Source organism: Cyprinodon variegatus, unplaced genomic scaffold, assembly GCF_000732505.1.
Source record: "Cyprinodon variegatus isolate N-32 unplaced genomic scaffold, C_variegatus-1.0 Scaffold73, whole genome shotgun sequence".
NCBI lineage: Eukaryota > Metazoa > Chordata > Actinopteri > Cyprinodontiformes > Cyprinodontidae > Cyprinodon > Cyprinodon variegatus.
The window spans coordinates 1036205-1050707 of NW_015150526.1; the positions used below are offsets into that span (position 1 = coordinate 1036205).

The 14503-nt window shown below is 39.5% G+C and overlaps 1 protein-coding gene across 4 annotated transcripts in view; it reads left to right on the forward strand.

The window, feature by feature from the left end:
• LOC107083377 (5'-AMP-activated protein kinase subunit gamma-2-like) overlaps nucleotides 1-14503 on the forward strand; it is a 44112-nt gene continuing 29609 nt past the window's right edge. The window contains exons 1-4 of one of the 4 annotated variants that reach the window (XM_015372563.1): nucleotides 1-56; nucleotides 143-236; nucleotides 2210-2275; nucleotides 8076-8322. In XM_015372563.1, the coding sequence (XP_015228049.1) occupies nucleotides 153-236; nucleotides 2210-2275; nucleotides 8076-8322 (397 nt within the window). In that variant the 5' untranslated portion in view covers nucleotides 1-56; nucleotides 143-152. Of the gene's footprint in view, nucleotides 237-2209; nucleotides 2276-8075; nucleotides 8323-13227; nucleotides 13978-14503 lie in introns of those variants that run through there. The other 3 variants (XM_015372564.1, XM_015372561.1, XM_015372565.1) reach the window with 3 other exon arrangements.

Here is a 14503-nt window from a genome sequence, read left to right on the forward strand (position 1 = left end):
TGCTCCTCGCCTGCTGTTGTCGTAGTAAAGGAGTAGAGGGGGCAGCTGAAGTCAAGGTAGGACAGATGTATCGAAAACAGCCAGTTACTTGCTTAAGAAAATCGATCATTTTTGTTTTTCCTTTTATTTTTTAAACATCAAGAAGAAGAAAAATGGGAAGCACGTTGATGGAGTCCAGCAAAGGGAGCTCAAAAAAGATCCCAAAAAAGAGGAAAAGTCTGCGGATAAACATGCCAGTAAGTCGGGGAAGTTTTGCATTACTGAAAACTTTCCGATAAACTTTTTTTTTTTTACTTTCAGTTGTTTTGCTTTTCTCTAGTGTCATTCCGTCCTTAATCATTACATGTTAATCAGTTGCTTTGACTAAGTGTGGCTCAGTTCATGCAGAAATGCATATAATGCATTAATAATTTTTATTTAATCTGCAAATTAAACGGTATGCATTTATTGTGATACATCTACAGGCAACATCCGATATTGACCTTCGGTTGTTGACATGTGCAAAACAAAAAAAACAAAAACAGGTTGTTTGTCAAATTTTCTGCTTTGTCCCTAAACATGCATATGGAATTTTCCATGTGCATTTCCAATTTTCCAAGGGGTTAAATTAATTTCCTTTTTAAATATGAATTCAAGTAAAAATCTATATATATATTTTTTTTAATTTTGAGGTGAAAACCAATGAAAAGTTTTTTTTTATTTTTTTATTTTAGGTAAAAACAAAAGCAGCTAAAAGAACATCCAAACAACTAAGGAAAAAAAAAAAAACAGCTTTAATTCTTTTTTATTGTTTTGAAAGATCCTGTTTTGGGCAAGTTACCATTTTTTTTTATCACTTGCCTTACTAATGGAGTCCCCCGTTCCTCAGTGAGGTCTAGAAGCACTAGATCTATACCAGCTATTCAGCATATATACTGCTACATGGCTGTACATCTTATTTTGGCATTTTACCAAATAGATGAGCCCTTGAATGATATATTACCTACTGGATATTAAGTTGAAAAGCAAAAGTTAACAATTCATGAAAAAAAAGGTAAAAAGCTAATTGAAAAGTTAAAAAGTTAATAAGCCTAGTTAGCAATTATATTTAGGTTCATAAACTAAAAAATGTAAGTGCCAGTATTAATGCCTCTATGGTTATGTTGGACCAAAAAAATGTGATCCTTTCACTCTCAGAGTGTTTTTCATGAATTTTCTTATAGAAGAACTTTTGTTATTTTTCTTAATATATTGGGGCAAGTTGGTGTTTCCTGTTATCACGTTGACATTCATTTTTGCCATCAAAATATCCATATTTTTTTAATGCAACAAAGGTAATAAGGTCCGGTGCTGGATTTCAATAACACTATTGGCTGGAAATTTAGATTTTCAAAGTATTTCACTGAAGGCCCTATAAAGGATTAAAAACATCCCTCCTTACTGTGACCTATAGCCTCAGAGAATGAAGTGATTAATTTTAAGCTGAAGTGTGCACAGTGTCAGAAAAGGTTTTCTCCTTCAGCGGTTTTGAAATATGAACACAAATTCAAAACAAGGTTTAATTTCTCCTCAACCTTCTTGACTTAAAATGTGAAAAATGGCTGCTATTAATTGGTATATTTTATGTGATCAAAGCCCAAATAAAATTGTCTGTCACTGCTAGGCCATTTATTAGACACTAGATATGATCAATTAGAGGCACCAACCAAATATGACCAAATTATTTAGTTCAATGCCATTAGCTGCAAACTTTGTTTATTTTCATTAATTAGCAGGATTGATACACACCTATTCCATATCAGTTTTTACAGCCACTATTACAGATTGTGTCGATAAGGTGTTGTTCAAAAGTTTATATTTGAAGGGAAGACCTTCAGATCTGATGCAATGTTATGAATGTTGCACTTGACTGTGACATTAGAACCACACAGTACTGTGTGAACTTGAATGTGTCAGCTAGTTATAACTTGGTTACCAAACCTGATTTCTTTGCTACATTATTTCTCACATGTTGGAGAGTAGCAGCTAACCCTTGGAATGAAGGAAAGAACCAGGAGTGTTGTTTGCATTATGATTGTGTTACAAAGGTTTCTGCAGGGGTTACAAACACTCACAGCCTTCTGCAGAAAAGAAGCACAGTTTCCAGTGATGCGACGCCCGCAGACACACACCCTTTATTTACTCTGCTGTATTTTCAGAAAATTGACACAAATATTTCTACTATGTGCAGGACTTTGGGGATTTAACTGCCCCTAAATTGGAGACCAGTGGCCAAACCAAAAGTGGCAGTCAGACGGTATTTAATCATTTTGTTTTCTTTCATACTTTGTAAATCATTTTCCAACTGTTTGCTCAAGCTTGCCCTTTTCCTGGCCCTCTCGATGACTTGTGGCATCTGTTTTGATGTGTTTCTTTGGCTTTGAATAAATTAAGATTAATTTTAGAACATTACAATAGGCTGTCTTTTTTTTTTTTGCCAACTCACTTTGCCTTACAGTAACACACCCACAGAGTCCAGGCATAGCTGGAATGGCATACAGTGCATTGATTTTATTTATAATATTTTGGTAAGAAAAGCAGACCTATTCCTACTGTCTCTTCCTAGTGTTCTAAATAATCATCCACTGCAGCTGAAGATGCATATTTCAGTATTATCTAGGAAATATCTATGCAGTGCTGATAACACTCCGTCCTGGCTTGTGTTTAATGAATGCTGAGTGATATCCAGAGAAAACCCTGATATCTGCCTTGCTTGTCTTAACAAGCTCTTGCATAATATGTGATTGAGATTTGTTGGCAAATGGGGAAGATGGGTGTGTGCACTTTCATTCCTCCAGATTACCAAATGATTGGTTAAGGCTGAAATGTGCCAGAGAAAAAGGAAACTAAACAAAACACTCTTCCTTTTTTGATTTACATTGTAAAAAGAAAAAAGAAAAGATTTTATGTTCTGCATTCTGAGTGTAGTAGTTTTTTTTTTTTCTTTGCACCATTTAGTCTTATTTTTTTTCATTTGTTGTCAAAATGTCAATGTTGCATTTCACTGTTTGGAGTGAAAACACTTCTTAGCTCCACAACCTTGTATACTTTAATTCGTCCGTGCATCCCTGCACGCAAATCGTTAAATGGGTTGTTGTTGGTTCCTCCAGAGCAGACAGGAGGCAGTGGTGGTGGGAGGAGGAGGCCGTCTCTGTCTCCTGGTAGACTTAGCTTCAACCTCTAATGCTTTGTTTTTGTCTCTGCATTGCAAACAGTGAAGGCTTTCTCAATCTGTTTATGTGTTATTGACCTCATGAAGGTAAACCTCTTATCACGGAGAGCGACACTGAAAATGAATGCTGCAACTGCTGAACTTGGTAGAGTGCTGCTTTTTTCAGAACTTTAACCTTAACTGGCCATTTTATTAGTTACACCAATGAAACTGCGATTTGACCCCAATAGTAAATCGACCACTAATGTGACAACATAGTATAAACATTTAACTAAAGTGACAGAACATGGAAAAAAATGGGTTTAGTTCCCCTGAATTTGGCAAAGTTTGTTGGTACTGAATGGACAGGTCTGTGTTTTTCAGAAATTGCTGATCCGCTTTTCACACTCAAATTTCTGCGTAGTTTACAGAGTGATTCAGAAAAAAGAATAGTTATGGGTATGTTGGTGAAAATGGTGTTTTGATTTCAGAATTCGGATGAAAATGCACAGATAGGATTGAGATGGTTTAAATGATGCAGTAGCTCAAATAATGATGATATTAAACAATTGCAAACACTTTATATATCTAAAGTATGCAGATAACTAATTATGAATGAACAACTAACTAAATCTTTATGTTGGTGCGGCAAAAGAGGGCTGCAGTTCAAACAGACTCTGGGAAATGTAACAGCAGCAGAATGGACATGTTACTCGCTCTGATGTGGCTTGCTTTCAGCTGCAACAGGTGGTAGAGGTATAATCTGGCATAAGAGTAAATGTGAGCATGGTTGTGTCTGTATGTCCGCCCTAATTACTGTACAGGGCACTATATAGTGGTCTTTTGGACATTTTAAATAAGTGTCTGAACGGTTAGTGGATGAAAAAGTAGTGGACTTGAAATTTCCCACAGTGTACCTTGAAAAGTAGTGATCATTTATGCTCACTAGACAAGCAGATATATCCCAGAATGCTTAATGCACTATCGGATTTGCTGTCATAGCGGCTTGCTTTCGCTGGCCCATAGGCTGTCGTTACCCGACAGCCCCGACTAATAACAAAGATGGCGCAGGCAAACATCTTGTTGTGTGGGCAGTGTTGCTCTAGTATTGCACTCGTTCCAAAGTGGGGAAAGCATGAAGAAGAAACTCCATCTCATGGAGTTTCTGGTGCTATTTTGGTGTTCAGATGTTGTTGTGCACAGTCAAAAACAGAGTATACTAGAGAGCTACCCCTCCGACACTTGGTTAGGATATCGGCTCTGCTGTGATTAATTAGCTGGATCGGATATTAGATAAATGCGCCGATCTGATCTTTTCTATATTTATTGATATTGTACACAGCAATACATTTATACAGTAACAATCTAATCACTTCAATTTTATGATTGCAAAGCTGATTACGCGATCAGGCAGAGCACGCACGGCATCTAGTGATGATTTATCTTATGCTTATGTCTAGTATGGTGCCTTTTTTCACATGGCAAGATATTTTTTTTCCAGCGTTTTTATTGTCATTACACTGTCACAAGTACAGCGCAACAAAATTCACTCGGTGCATTTAACCCATCCCCTTGGGGAGCAGTGGGCTGCCATTCTGCGGCACCCATGGAGCAGTGTTGGGGTTAAAGGTCTTTGCTCAGGGACCCAGAGTAGCAGTCTGTGGGAGTGGGTTTCAAACTCACAACCTCAGGATTGCAAGCTCAAAGCTTTGAAGACATTTAGCTTCCCATCCAGGACGCTTTCTCAACTAAAAATGTCAGAAATAGGCTTTATAGTTAATTCGAGGCTTTATAGAGTGGACCAAAAACAAAGCCTTGTTTGACTTAGAAAACATGCAAATTGAACCTGAAGAACGGGTCCGCCCCTTAGGAAAGGGCAGATGTTTAGGTTCTTTGTTGACCTGCAATACCCGATACATGTCTATGTCTCTGAAAGGGGGGCTCTAACGTTTCCTTTCGTTTCAGCAAAAAAATAATAATACCACAAACCAAAAGATCCAGGCAATGCAGAGATTTACCTCAGAATTTATTCTGATTTCTCACTTATCCCGCTTAGGTTTAACTTATATTAAAGTGAAGCTCATAAACTGTGGCTTTTTACAGATTTCGGTTAAAGTTAACCAAAATTGAATAACTACAAACTAAAATCAGTTAAACTTGTTTTTAGTGTGCTGGAGATGTTGCACTAACAACAAAAATAGAACCATGTCAGTCTTTATCTTCGTGGTGGCTGCTGCACTGATGGTAACAGATATAGGCGTATGGGTTTATAAAACACAATAGCTGACATTCTTGCAGTAATAACCCTGAAACCAGTCACTGTAGTCATATTATGTTTGTAACAATATTGTCCACTTGTTAGGAAAGTAAGACTGATTCATAAAAGTCTTTTAGCACCTGCAAGGCTAAGTTATGTTGTTTTCCTTTATACATTTAAGCTTATTTTCCTATAAGCTAAAGTTCCCTCTTGCAGCTGAGGACAGAAAAAGTAAACTAAAATCTGTAAACAGCCACTGTTTTTCTTTGAATAACCAGACATAACATCCAAGTAAAGCCCCCGTTGAGGCTCCTGTCTCCTCTAGATATGGAATAGCTATGGATCAAGCAGCCAGCTGGAGTCAGGACAAAGCCAGGCCCTGATAACACGTTTACATTTTGCAGGCAGTGATTATCCCAATGTCTTCATTTGATCGGGCATTGAACTGATAGAGGTTATTAATGCCGTTCACTTTATCAAAGGAGCAGTAAAATTTATCCTTAGGGCACTCAGTAAGGACTCCACCTTGTTTAGTTGCGGCCTTTTTGATTTGTGTTTATTGTCTCTGTTCTATTCCAAAAAAGTAAGAAAAAATATTTATATATATCCACTGGACTTTGTTTCCAAGTTTGAAGGCGTTTCTTTTCCCGTCCAGGAAGCTTTTTCAATTCAAAATGTCAGGACATTTCCTTTGTTAGCCTGCAACTACCCATACCTGTCTAAGTCTCTGAAAGGGGTGTTGCTAAAGGGAATTCTTGGTCTGCCTAAATAGGCTAGGTCTTCTGCTCTCCTGTATACAGGTTGGGGTTGCGATGGTAGCAGGAAGGGATCGGTGGACCTGTTCGTTTTTGGAATGACTATGAACTAGATGACTGAGAATCTTCCCCAGTAATATCTATTCAAATATGTTTGTGTTTCAAGTCTTTCTAGGAAGTATGTGTGGTTTTCACATTTCTTGTCCACTAAGTAAATGATATTAGGTTTTTAATGCTTCATAGGTTCTACTTTTGTGATCAAACATGTTTTTATTTTTCTTGTTAATACACATTTTACAGGTATTTTACAGGGTGTGACGAAAAAAAAATTATAAATTTGACCAGCATGTCTGCTCTTTTTTCCATATTAAGTCATGGACCAAAATTTTAATTTTTACATATTAATTATGTTTGTTGAATAAGGCCGTATAATTGAGTAGGTGAAGGTTAAACATAACAGTTGCTGATAATGGGACCATATATTTGACTACATTCTTAGGTTTTAGCTTAATTTACTGCAACATCCGTTTTGCCCCAGTTCAGTTACACCTAAACTCTTATTTTCCACACTTGTTGCGTAACACTATCCTTATGGGGTCTCGATTCATTTCCCATTAATTTTTTATGGCCTAAACCAAACATTACCAACATATACCAAACCATAAACTCTATTCACACCTTAGGCCTCTACCTAACCCTCACCAAAAGAACTAAAAATTTTTCCATGGGCACCAGTGGTTGGTCCCTACAAGTACCTGTAAGTCCTTAAAAAATGTACTGTAGCATATTTCTGGGAAAATATCCCACAATGCTACAAAAACATGGCCATACAAACATGTTGTGTCACACTATCCTTTTGGGCATGTTGCTTTGACTTCCAATCGTTTTCTACCCTAGTGTTTGCAACCTCTCCTTAACCTAAACCGTGTTTTAGAGGTTTCCCTGCTTCAGCACAGCTGATTCTGATGATTAAAGTTCAGCAAAAGCCTATTAATCAGCAATAAATGAAAATCAGCTATGCTGAAGCAAGGAAACCTCTAAAACCTGCAGGGACCGACTTTGGGCATGCCTGACCTAAACCATAGTCTTAAACCTAAGCCAACAAAGTTGGTCCAGTCTGCACTTTACATCAAAGTTCTCACTTTACTTTTAAAATGCACAAACATGTCCTCACTTTGCAGCAAGTACGAGTACACACACATTTTCTATATTAAATGAGCATAGAACCAACATCTATCAATTTCACATACTACTGTCTGCCTCTTAGATAGCATTGAACCCAGTTCCAGATGGCCCATCTAATCCCATTTTTATATTATTTATTTATAGTTTATATTATACCTTGTGTAGTTTAGAAATCCCACCAAAAATCCCCACATGGAGAATCACTGTTTCATTCTCTGCACTAAGGAACATTGAAGTCCCTCTACATCAACACTTTAACCATTTTTTTGCAGCAGTTACTACTGTGTTCAGGGAATCTATCTCAAATCAATCTTCAATTAGAAACATTAAAGTTTGAGATTTTAACAAAGTAAAAGGGACCTGAACGCATGCATTTTTTAAAAATGTCATTGAGCCTCCCATTCATTATATAAAAAAGATTAAAGCTACCTTTTTCCTAATCCGAGGATATAGGCTTTATTCTAGATTTTACTTGTACACAGCATGTTATAAGATAACGAGTAGCTAACTAAACAAATGCCCGTCAAAAAAGGAGAAGTGGCTGAATGTGTGACTCAGCCCTTGTTTCACAATAAATCTTTTCCTAACTCTTGCTTTCTTCACTTTGGCCCTTCAGTTTGCTGTTTGTTTACAGAGCTCTCATAGTGAACGGTGCATTTACTGATATGTAAGGGTATGAAACTGTCTTTCTTTCTTTCTTTTGTCTCAGGAGGAGCGTCTCATTCGTTCAGCCAGCCCCACCAAAGGAGTTTCTATAAAGAACCCCTCCAGCAGGCCTTCAACACCCCAATCTGCTTCATTGCCAAAGGCCCTGTCAGCTTCACCAAAATCTATTTTCCCGTATCCCTCCAATCAGTGCTCCTCACCCAAGTCCCCCCATCGCCTCAGCTTCAGCGGTATCTTCCGCTCAAATTCCACATCTGCAAGCATGAAAATCTTCTCCAGAACCCGAAGAGGTAAGTGGATAGGCCACAATTGGAACAAAGACTCAGCTTGTTCATTCGATGGTGCCTTATCTGAGCACTGATTTCTTGTACGCTTAGAGATAGAGCAGGCAGAATCTTCTAAAGGAAGTTAGACGGCTGTGGTAGAACATGCTTCACTTTATTGAGGTTTCCTGCAGAAGTTGAAGCCACATTCAGGCCCCTGTGCTGCTTGTGCTTGATGTTACACAAAACACAGCTGAGTTTTTGGTTCTGTGCTGAATGTTTTGATGAAAAGTAGAAAGAAGGAGTTTGCACTTCAAAGAAGAAGAAGAAACATCCACTTCTTTTTATTAAGGTGCTCTGGAGCTTAGTTTTTTTGTTTTTTTTTAAAAAGCAAAACAGTGTTATCTTTGACCCAAGTTTTACCCTAATTTGAGATTTATTAAATGAGCGATTATTGGTTATTATACAGAACTTTGTGGGTAGTGATGCTTCCGGCAATTTGCTCTTTTCAAATACTCGCCTATATAACTTGAGAGGGTCTGATCCTTCACTTAATGGGCCATCTGACCCAGAGCACCACTTTACAAAAGGCACAATGGCTAACTAAGCTAAAAGTTGTTGTTGGGCAACAAAACGGTTATGACCGTAATCTGATCAAAGACATTTTTGGTTCTCTGATGTAGGATTTAATTTAGACCCGAATGCTGTACCTACATAAATCCATGACTTTTCACTCTGCTGGTCAACAGTGGTTGGGTATCAGCTTCCAAACATGGAGGAAGAATGATTCTGCGACAGGGCAATGTTGCAAGTGGCTTTCAGGGGGGCTAGACCTGGTAGTAAACAGTTTAGCTGAGAAACATTGGCTGTGTCCGAGCGTCCGCCCTAAATCCCTCAATCACTATATAGAGTTGGGACTATATAGTGAACCTAGTTAACTAACCATTCAGATAGATGATCAATACTTTTCACTCCCAATTGGTCACATAACTTCGTCGTCCTACACGGTACCTGCGCCATCTTTGTTCTTTCTTTCTGCCATAACTAATCCCTGAGAGCTTTCCGAGGAGAGCTCTCGCATGGCATTTCGGGTTATACCTGCCATGTGACCATGGATGATCACTACTTTTCAAGGTGCATTGTGGGAATTTCGGGTCCACTACTTTTTCATCCACAAGACATTCGGACACTCATCTAAAATGGCATAACCACTATATAGTGCCGTATATGATGTTCGGACACAGCCATTGAAATCCTGTAGGGCAGTGGCCCTTGAGGACCGACTTTGGACCTGCCTGATCTAGTGATCTAGAGAAAAGGAATTGGTTTTTTTTTTGCTGTTGGATGTCAACTTTTTTTCAGATTTGGCATCTCACCATTAGGAGGGCTGCCAGAGTGCGCTCACCGGCCGCTATTGAAGCTCATTAAACATAATCCTAAAACAGGCATAAATGAGACGGGGTTGGCAGAACAAGGCCGTGCTTTATGAAGGGCAGACCTAACTGGCAACCCTAAGCTTTCGTGTCAATATGCATTTGTGGGTTTATCGTTGCATAACAGAAAACAGCCCTGTGTTCATGGAAACAGCCCTGTTGGAAGCTGCATCAAAAGCTCCACGAATGAGTCACTTTTTTTTTCTTTTGGCATGTACATGAGGCCCATTCTTCTGTGTTTCCTCACAGAGGGTCAGTTTGGCAGAGGCTGATGGAACAGCTCAGCTTGGGCCAGACCTTAGTATGCTCAGCTTCCTCTGGTGAATGGTATTGATCGTAGGCTAACTAAAAAAAAACACCACCAGAACACACTCCAACTGATTCACTCCTCCAAAGGGAGCAGCTTGGGTTCATTAGAGTAGGATTTGCTTTGAGACACAGCTTCATCTCTAAATGATCAGTGGAGAGTGAAACTTTACACTGAATGTCAAAGACTGATTAAGTGCTCGTGGCAAAACACTGTCTATCTACAGTGCTTTGAAAAATACTTCACAACCATTAGAACTTCTCCACACTTTCTTGTTACAGCGAAAAACATCAGTATGTTTCTTTAAAGTTCTAGAGTGTGTAATACGAATGAAAAATAAGGGGGAAATTGAAATGTTTTTATCATTCAAACTCTAAAAACTTTGATGTACATTAGTGCTTGACCTTCCTCAGTCCAAAAATGTCTCAGAACAGACGTATATTCAAGGTCTGTTTCCTAAATCTACTTGCAACACATGAACTCCTTCCCATTGAATGATGAGTGTAAGCAAACTTCAGTTCTTAGATGCCTTTAAAACTCTTAAGTCACAAATTTCAGGACTTTTGTGATGTTTTGCAAATACAGATCCTTTACACATGCCATTCAAGGCCTCAATGAGGGTTTCTTCACAAATCTGACCATTTTTATTTCCATTCAATGCATCATCTGTAACCAGAGGGGGACATCCCAGCTCCAGAAATTAAAAACCCTGCCTTTTGTTTTTTTTTATCCTGTTAAACTAAGCAGGTGATTAGTCTCTGGCTGTGTCCGAACGTCTGCCCTAACCCCTAAATCCCTCAATCACTATATAGATTGCAGACTATATAGTGGACTTTATAGTGAACTCGGTGAACTGACTGTTCGGACAGATGATCACTACTTTTTGCTCCTCGTTGGTCTCGTGACTCTGCCTCCCCGCACGGTGCATGCTTAATCTTTGTTCTTTGTCGCCGCTATCGGTTAGCAATGATGGGCCGCTGTGACAGCAAATCCCATAATGCTTTGCGAGGAGAGCTCTCCTCGCAAAGCTTTCCAGGATATATCTGCTCCTCTAGTGACCATGAATGATCACTACTTTTCAAGGGTCATTATGGTTCATTTCGAGTCCACTACTTTTTCATCCACTAGACAAGAGGTCGCAGATTAGCAGACCACCTACCGAATCAAGACCAATCGGCTGGCTAATCCTGACCCAACTGATTCAAAACATTCATAAATTACTGCGGGCTGCTCAGTGACAGAGTAAATAGCACTGCTGCCGTGCAGCAAGAAGGTTCCCGGTTTGATTCCCAGCCTTTCTTCCCGCTCTTTCTGCATGGAGTTTGCATGTTCCCCCTGTGCATGCGTGGGTTCTCTCCGGTCTGGCTTCCTCCCACAGTCCAAAAACATGACTGTTAGGTTCATTGGCTTCTCTAAATTCTCCAGAGGTGTGAGTGTGAATGGTTGTTTGTCCTGTTTGTCTCTTTGTTGCCTTGCAATGGACATGCAACCTGTCCAGGGTGTACCCCTCCTCTCACCCATAGACAGCTGTATCAGTCAGTGTCGCTGCTTCTAACCACTTTTAGATACAGCAGGCAAACCTGTGGAAAGCCGGCTGGACTGCTGGAAGAACTGCGGTGAACTGGTTAAAGAAAAGTGAAATTGTGTGCTAAAAGGTGACACTTCACACTTAGGGTATGTTTGGCTCAACCTGCTCCTGTGAAGCAGGATTCCCCACCATAAACATGATCAAAAATAAATATTGATCCAGGCTCAGAATGAGCACCTTGATATGTGCTTTAAAATGGGTTTTTCGACATTCAACCCCAGTTTTAAAAGCCATGAAGGCCAGGGTGAAACCTACTTCTCTCATTAAGCGATAAAAAAGAAAAAAAAAACAGTCAGTTCAGGTGTTTTATTAAATATGTGTTTTCCATTTTGAAATCATGAATAGCACAGTGATCAATAGCATGTTCACTGTCTTGTGTAACATTTTATAGCCTATTTCAATCATCACAACTTTATTCATTAGCTATCTGCTTTGCTCCTCAGCTTCATGATGCTGTGTGTTCACTAATTGTAACTAACAAACCTGTAAGGCCGTCACAGGAGCGCTGGATTAATGCTGGGCCTAATTTAATCACTCGTGTTGTTAATTGGTTGAGAACTGTGGTTCCACTTGATTTTGTTGAGATGTTTCACAGTAAAGAGGGAAAACTACCACACAATTTACCACCTATTAAATCCTTCCACTAAATCCTTTATACTGTGTATCTTCTCCTATAATATACAGTGTTTTATAAAATCCATTAAAATATATTTAGATTTAGATGTCCTGATATGGAAAAGTTCAAAAATCTTTTCTGAAGTTGCTGAATATTAGGTGTAAAATGTTGTTTATGCCTTTTTTTCACCACAAGGGGGTGCTAATGCCATAGCCTCCTTCCTAATTTGTCTCTTCAAACTCTAATCTGTGGTTGTAGCACCTCCTTTCAACACCAAGGAGAGCTTTATTTATATTTTTTGCATCCTTTTCTCACACCACTAAGAGAAAGGTCTGTTTGTATCGATGCAAATATGACCAGAATGTTGCCTCATTCTGGTCCGTTTCTAAATCTGTTTCCATCGCCTGGTTATTGTCAGCCTCTTGCTGCCGTTGTGCTTCCATCGCCTTATCTGGAAGTGACCAGACTCTCAGGAGCTCCCTGCACAGCCATGCACAGTCTTCTCCCACCTCCTTCTCTCTCACTTTTGGTTGCCAATGTGCCATTTGTTGTCGGTAAATAAAGGAACTGGGTGGCTTTGACCTTCTACATTCTTGCAAGCCGGTCCTTACAAGGTATTACTTCTTTAGCTATGAAGCAATCATTCTCACAGAGAAATACACCTTTTCCAATGGATTTGAATCCTGGATCCTTTTTAATTATGCTTAATTTTAATAAAACTGATTTATTATATCTAAGCTAAGTCAAGTTGGGTGTTCACACCTTGCATAACATGTTAATTAGAATCCATACGGCCCTATTAAACTCTTTGGGGGGCATTAGAAGATGGTAGAAGGGGACCTAATATTGAAGTGAATCATTCTGATCAGCTGACTGAGCATGGGATGTCCCGCTGCTGTCATCTGACGGGGGGCTGGTCTCAGCAGCCTTAAAGGTCAGGTTACAGACACCGAGCCGCACAACTGTCACTGAGGAGGGTAACTGCATTGTGCTGAACTGCAACTTCAAATGAAGGCTTTTACCTCCAGAAGCAGCCCGACGAAGTGACCTCACGTGATGAGTGAGTGAAGCAGATGTTCCTGTGCCGAATTTACTCACTGAGAAAGAGGGAGAGTGGGGAGATGGGCTGCTCCAGCCAATCGGCAGGGATGTTTCTATGGACTCGCCTCTTTTAGAGCAGCAGACAGGCTTGCTATATTAGAGAGATGCCGCCCACAGCTGCACCTGACAATTTACAGTGCCAGCACCTCTGAGCGAGAAGGCGAGGCACTCCAGTCCGAGCATCACCGACGCTGGAGCTCTCTGGAATTCACCGCTTTTACATTCTCCTCTTTTATTTTGGATTTATTAGCTGTATTACATTTCCTGCTGGCTCAGCTCTTACTTTTCTTCCATTTTTCTTGCCTGTTCATGCCATTTTATATTTTGGGAAATAGTTGTAATACATTAAGGTCAGCCACTTTGTTAAGGACCATTAATCTATTTTTTTTAAGTTGGGTTTGTTTTTCAACTTTAAACTCAGAAAAATCCCCCAGAAATAAAATGGAGTGACTCTCACTTAGGACAGTTTTGAGACTTCAATCCCATCGTGATGTTGATGGTCATGGTCAAGCTGAGTTTTGAGCCAATCACGCACTGCTTTCCATGAAGAGGTTTGGCAGCCTGAGGAGGAGCAAGAAGCGACGAGAGCAGGATGGGCTAGAAGGGAGGCATCAGTCCGAGGCTTCGTGTCTGGCCGGTAATGTGCCGTTCTCCTCGTTTGCCTCAACTATGCCCTGATTTCTTCTATGCTTCTTAAGCATATTCTTCCTCCTCTAGCTGTTGCATTATTATAACTTTATAAACACTAATTTAGCTTTAACTTAATTTGGTGTTATGCTGTTTTATTTGTTGTTGGTGGCTGAAACTGCTGCAGTCCAAGTCAGCAGTTTTGTGCAAAGTGTTAAATCTGTACTAAAGAGAATCATTTAACTGAATAGTGTTTTATAAATGTATGCTCTCTTTTTTCTGTTGAACTATAAAGGTTCTTAATATGTCGCCGGTGTTTACTAAATAGTTTTTCGACCTTCTCTAGCATAATAGGCTGAATTTAAAGGAATAGTACACCCAAAACATGATTAGCCTTCATTTTCTACTCACCCCCATGCTGAACAACACTCTGGAGTACTTTTTTGATATCTCAAATGCATCTGGAGATCTGGGAGGCTTCTTGCTGTCTGCTGACATTCAAATAATGGAGGTCTATGGCGCCCGATGCAGAAAGG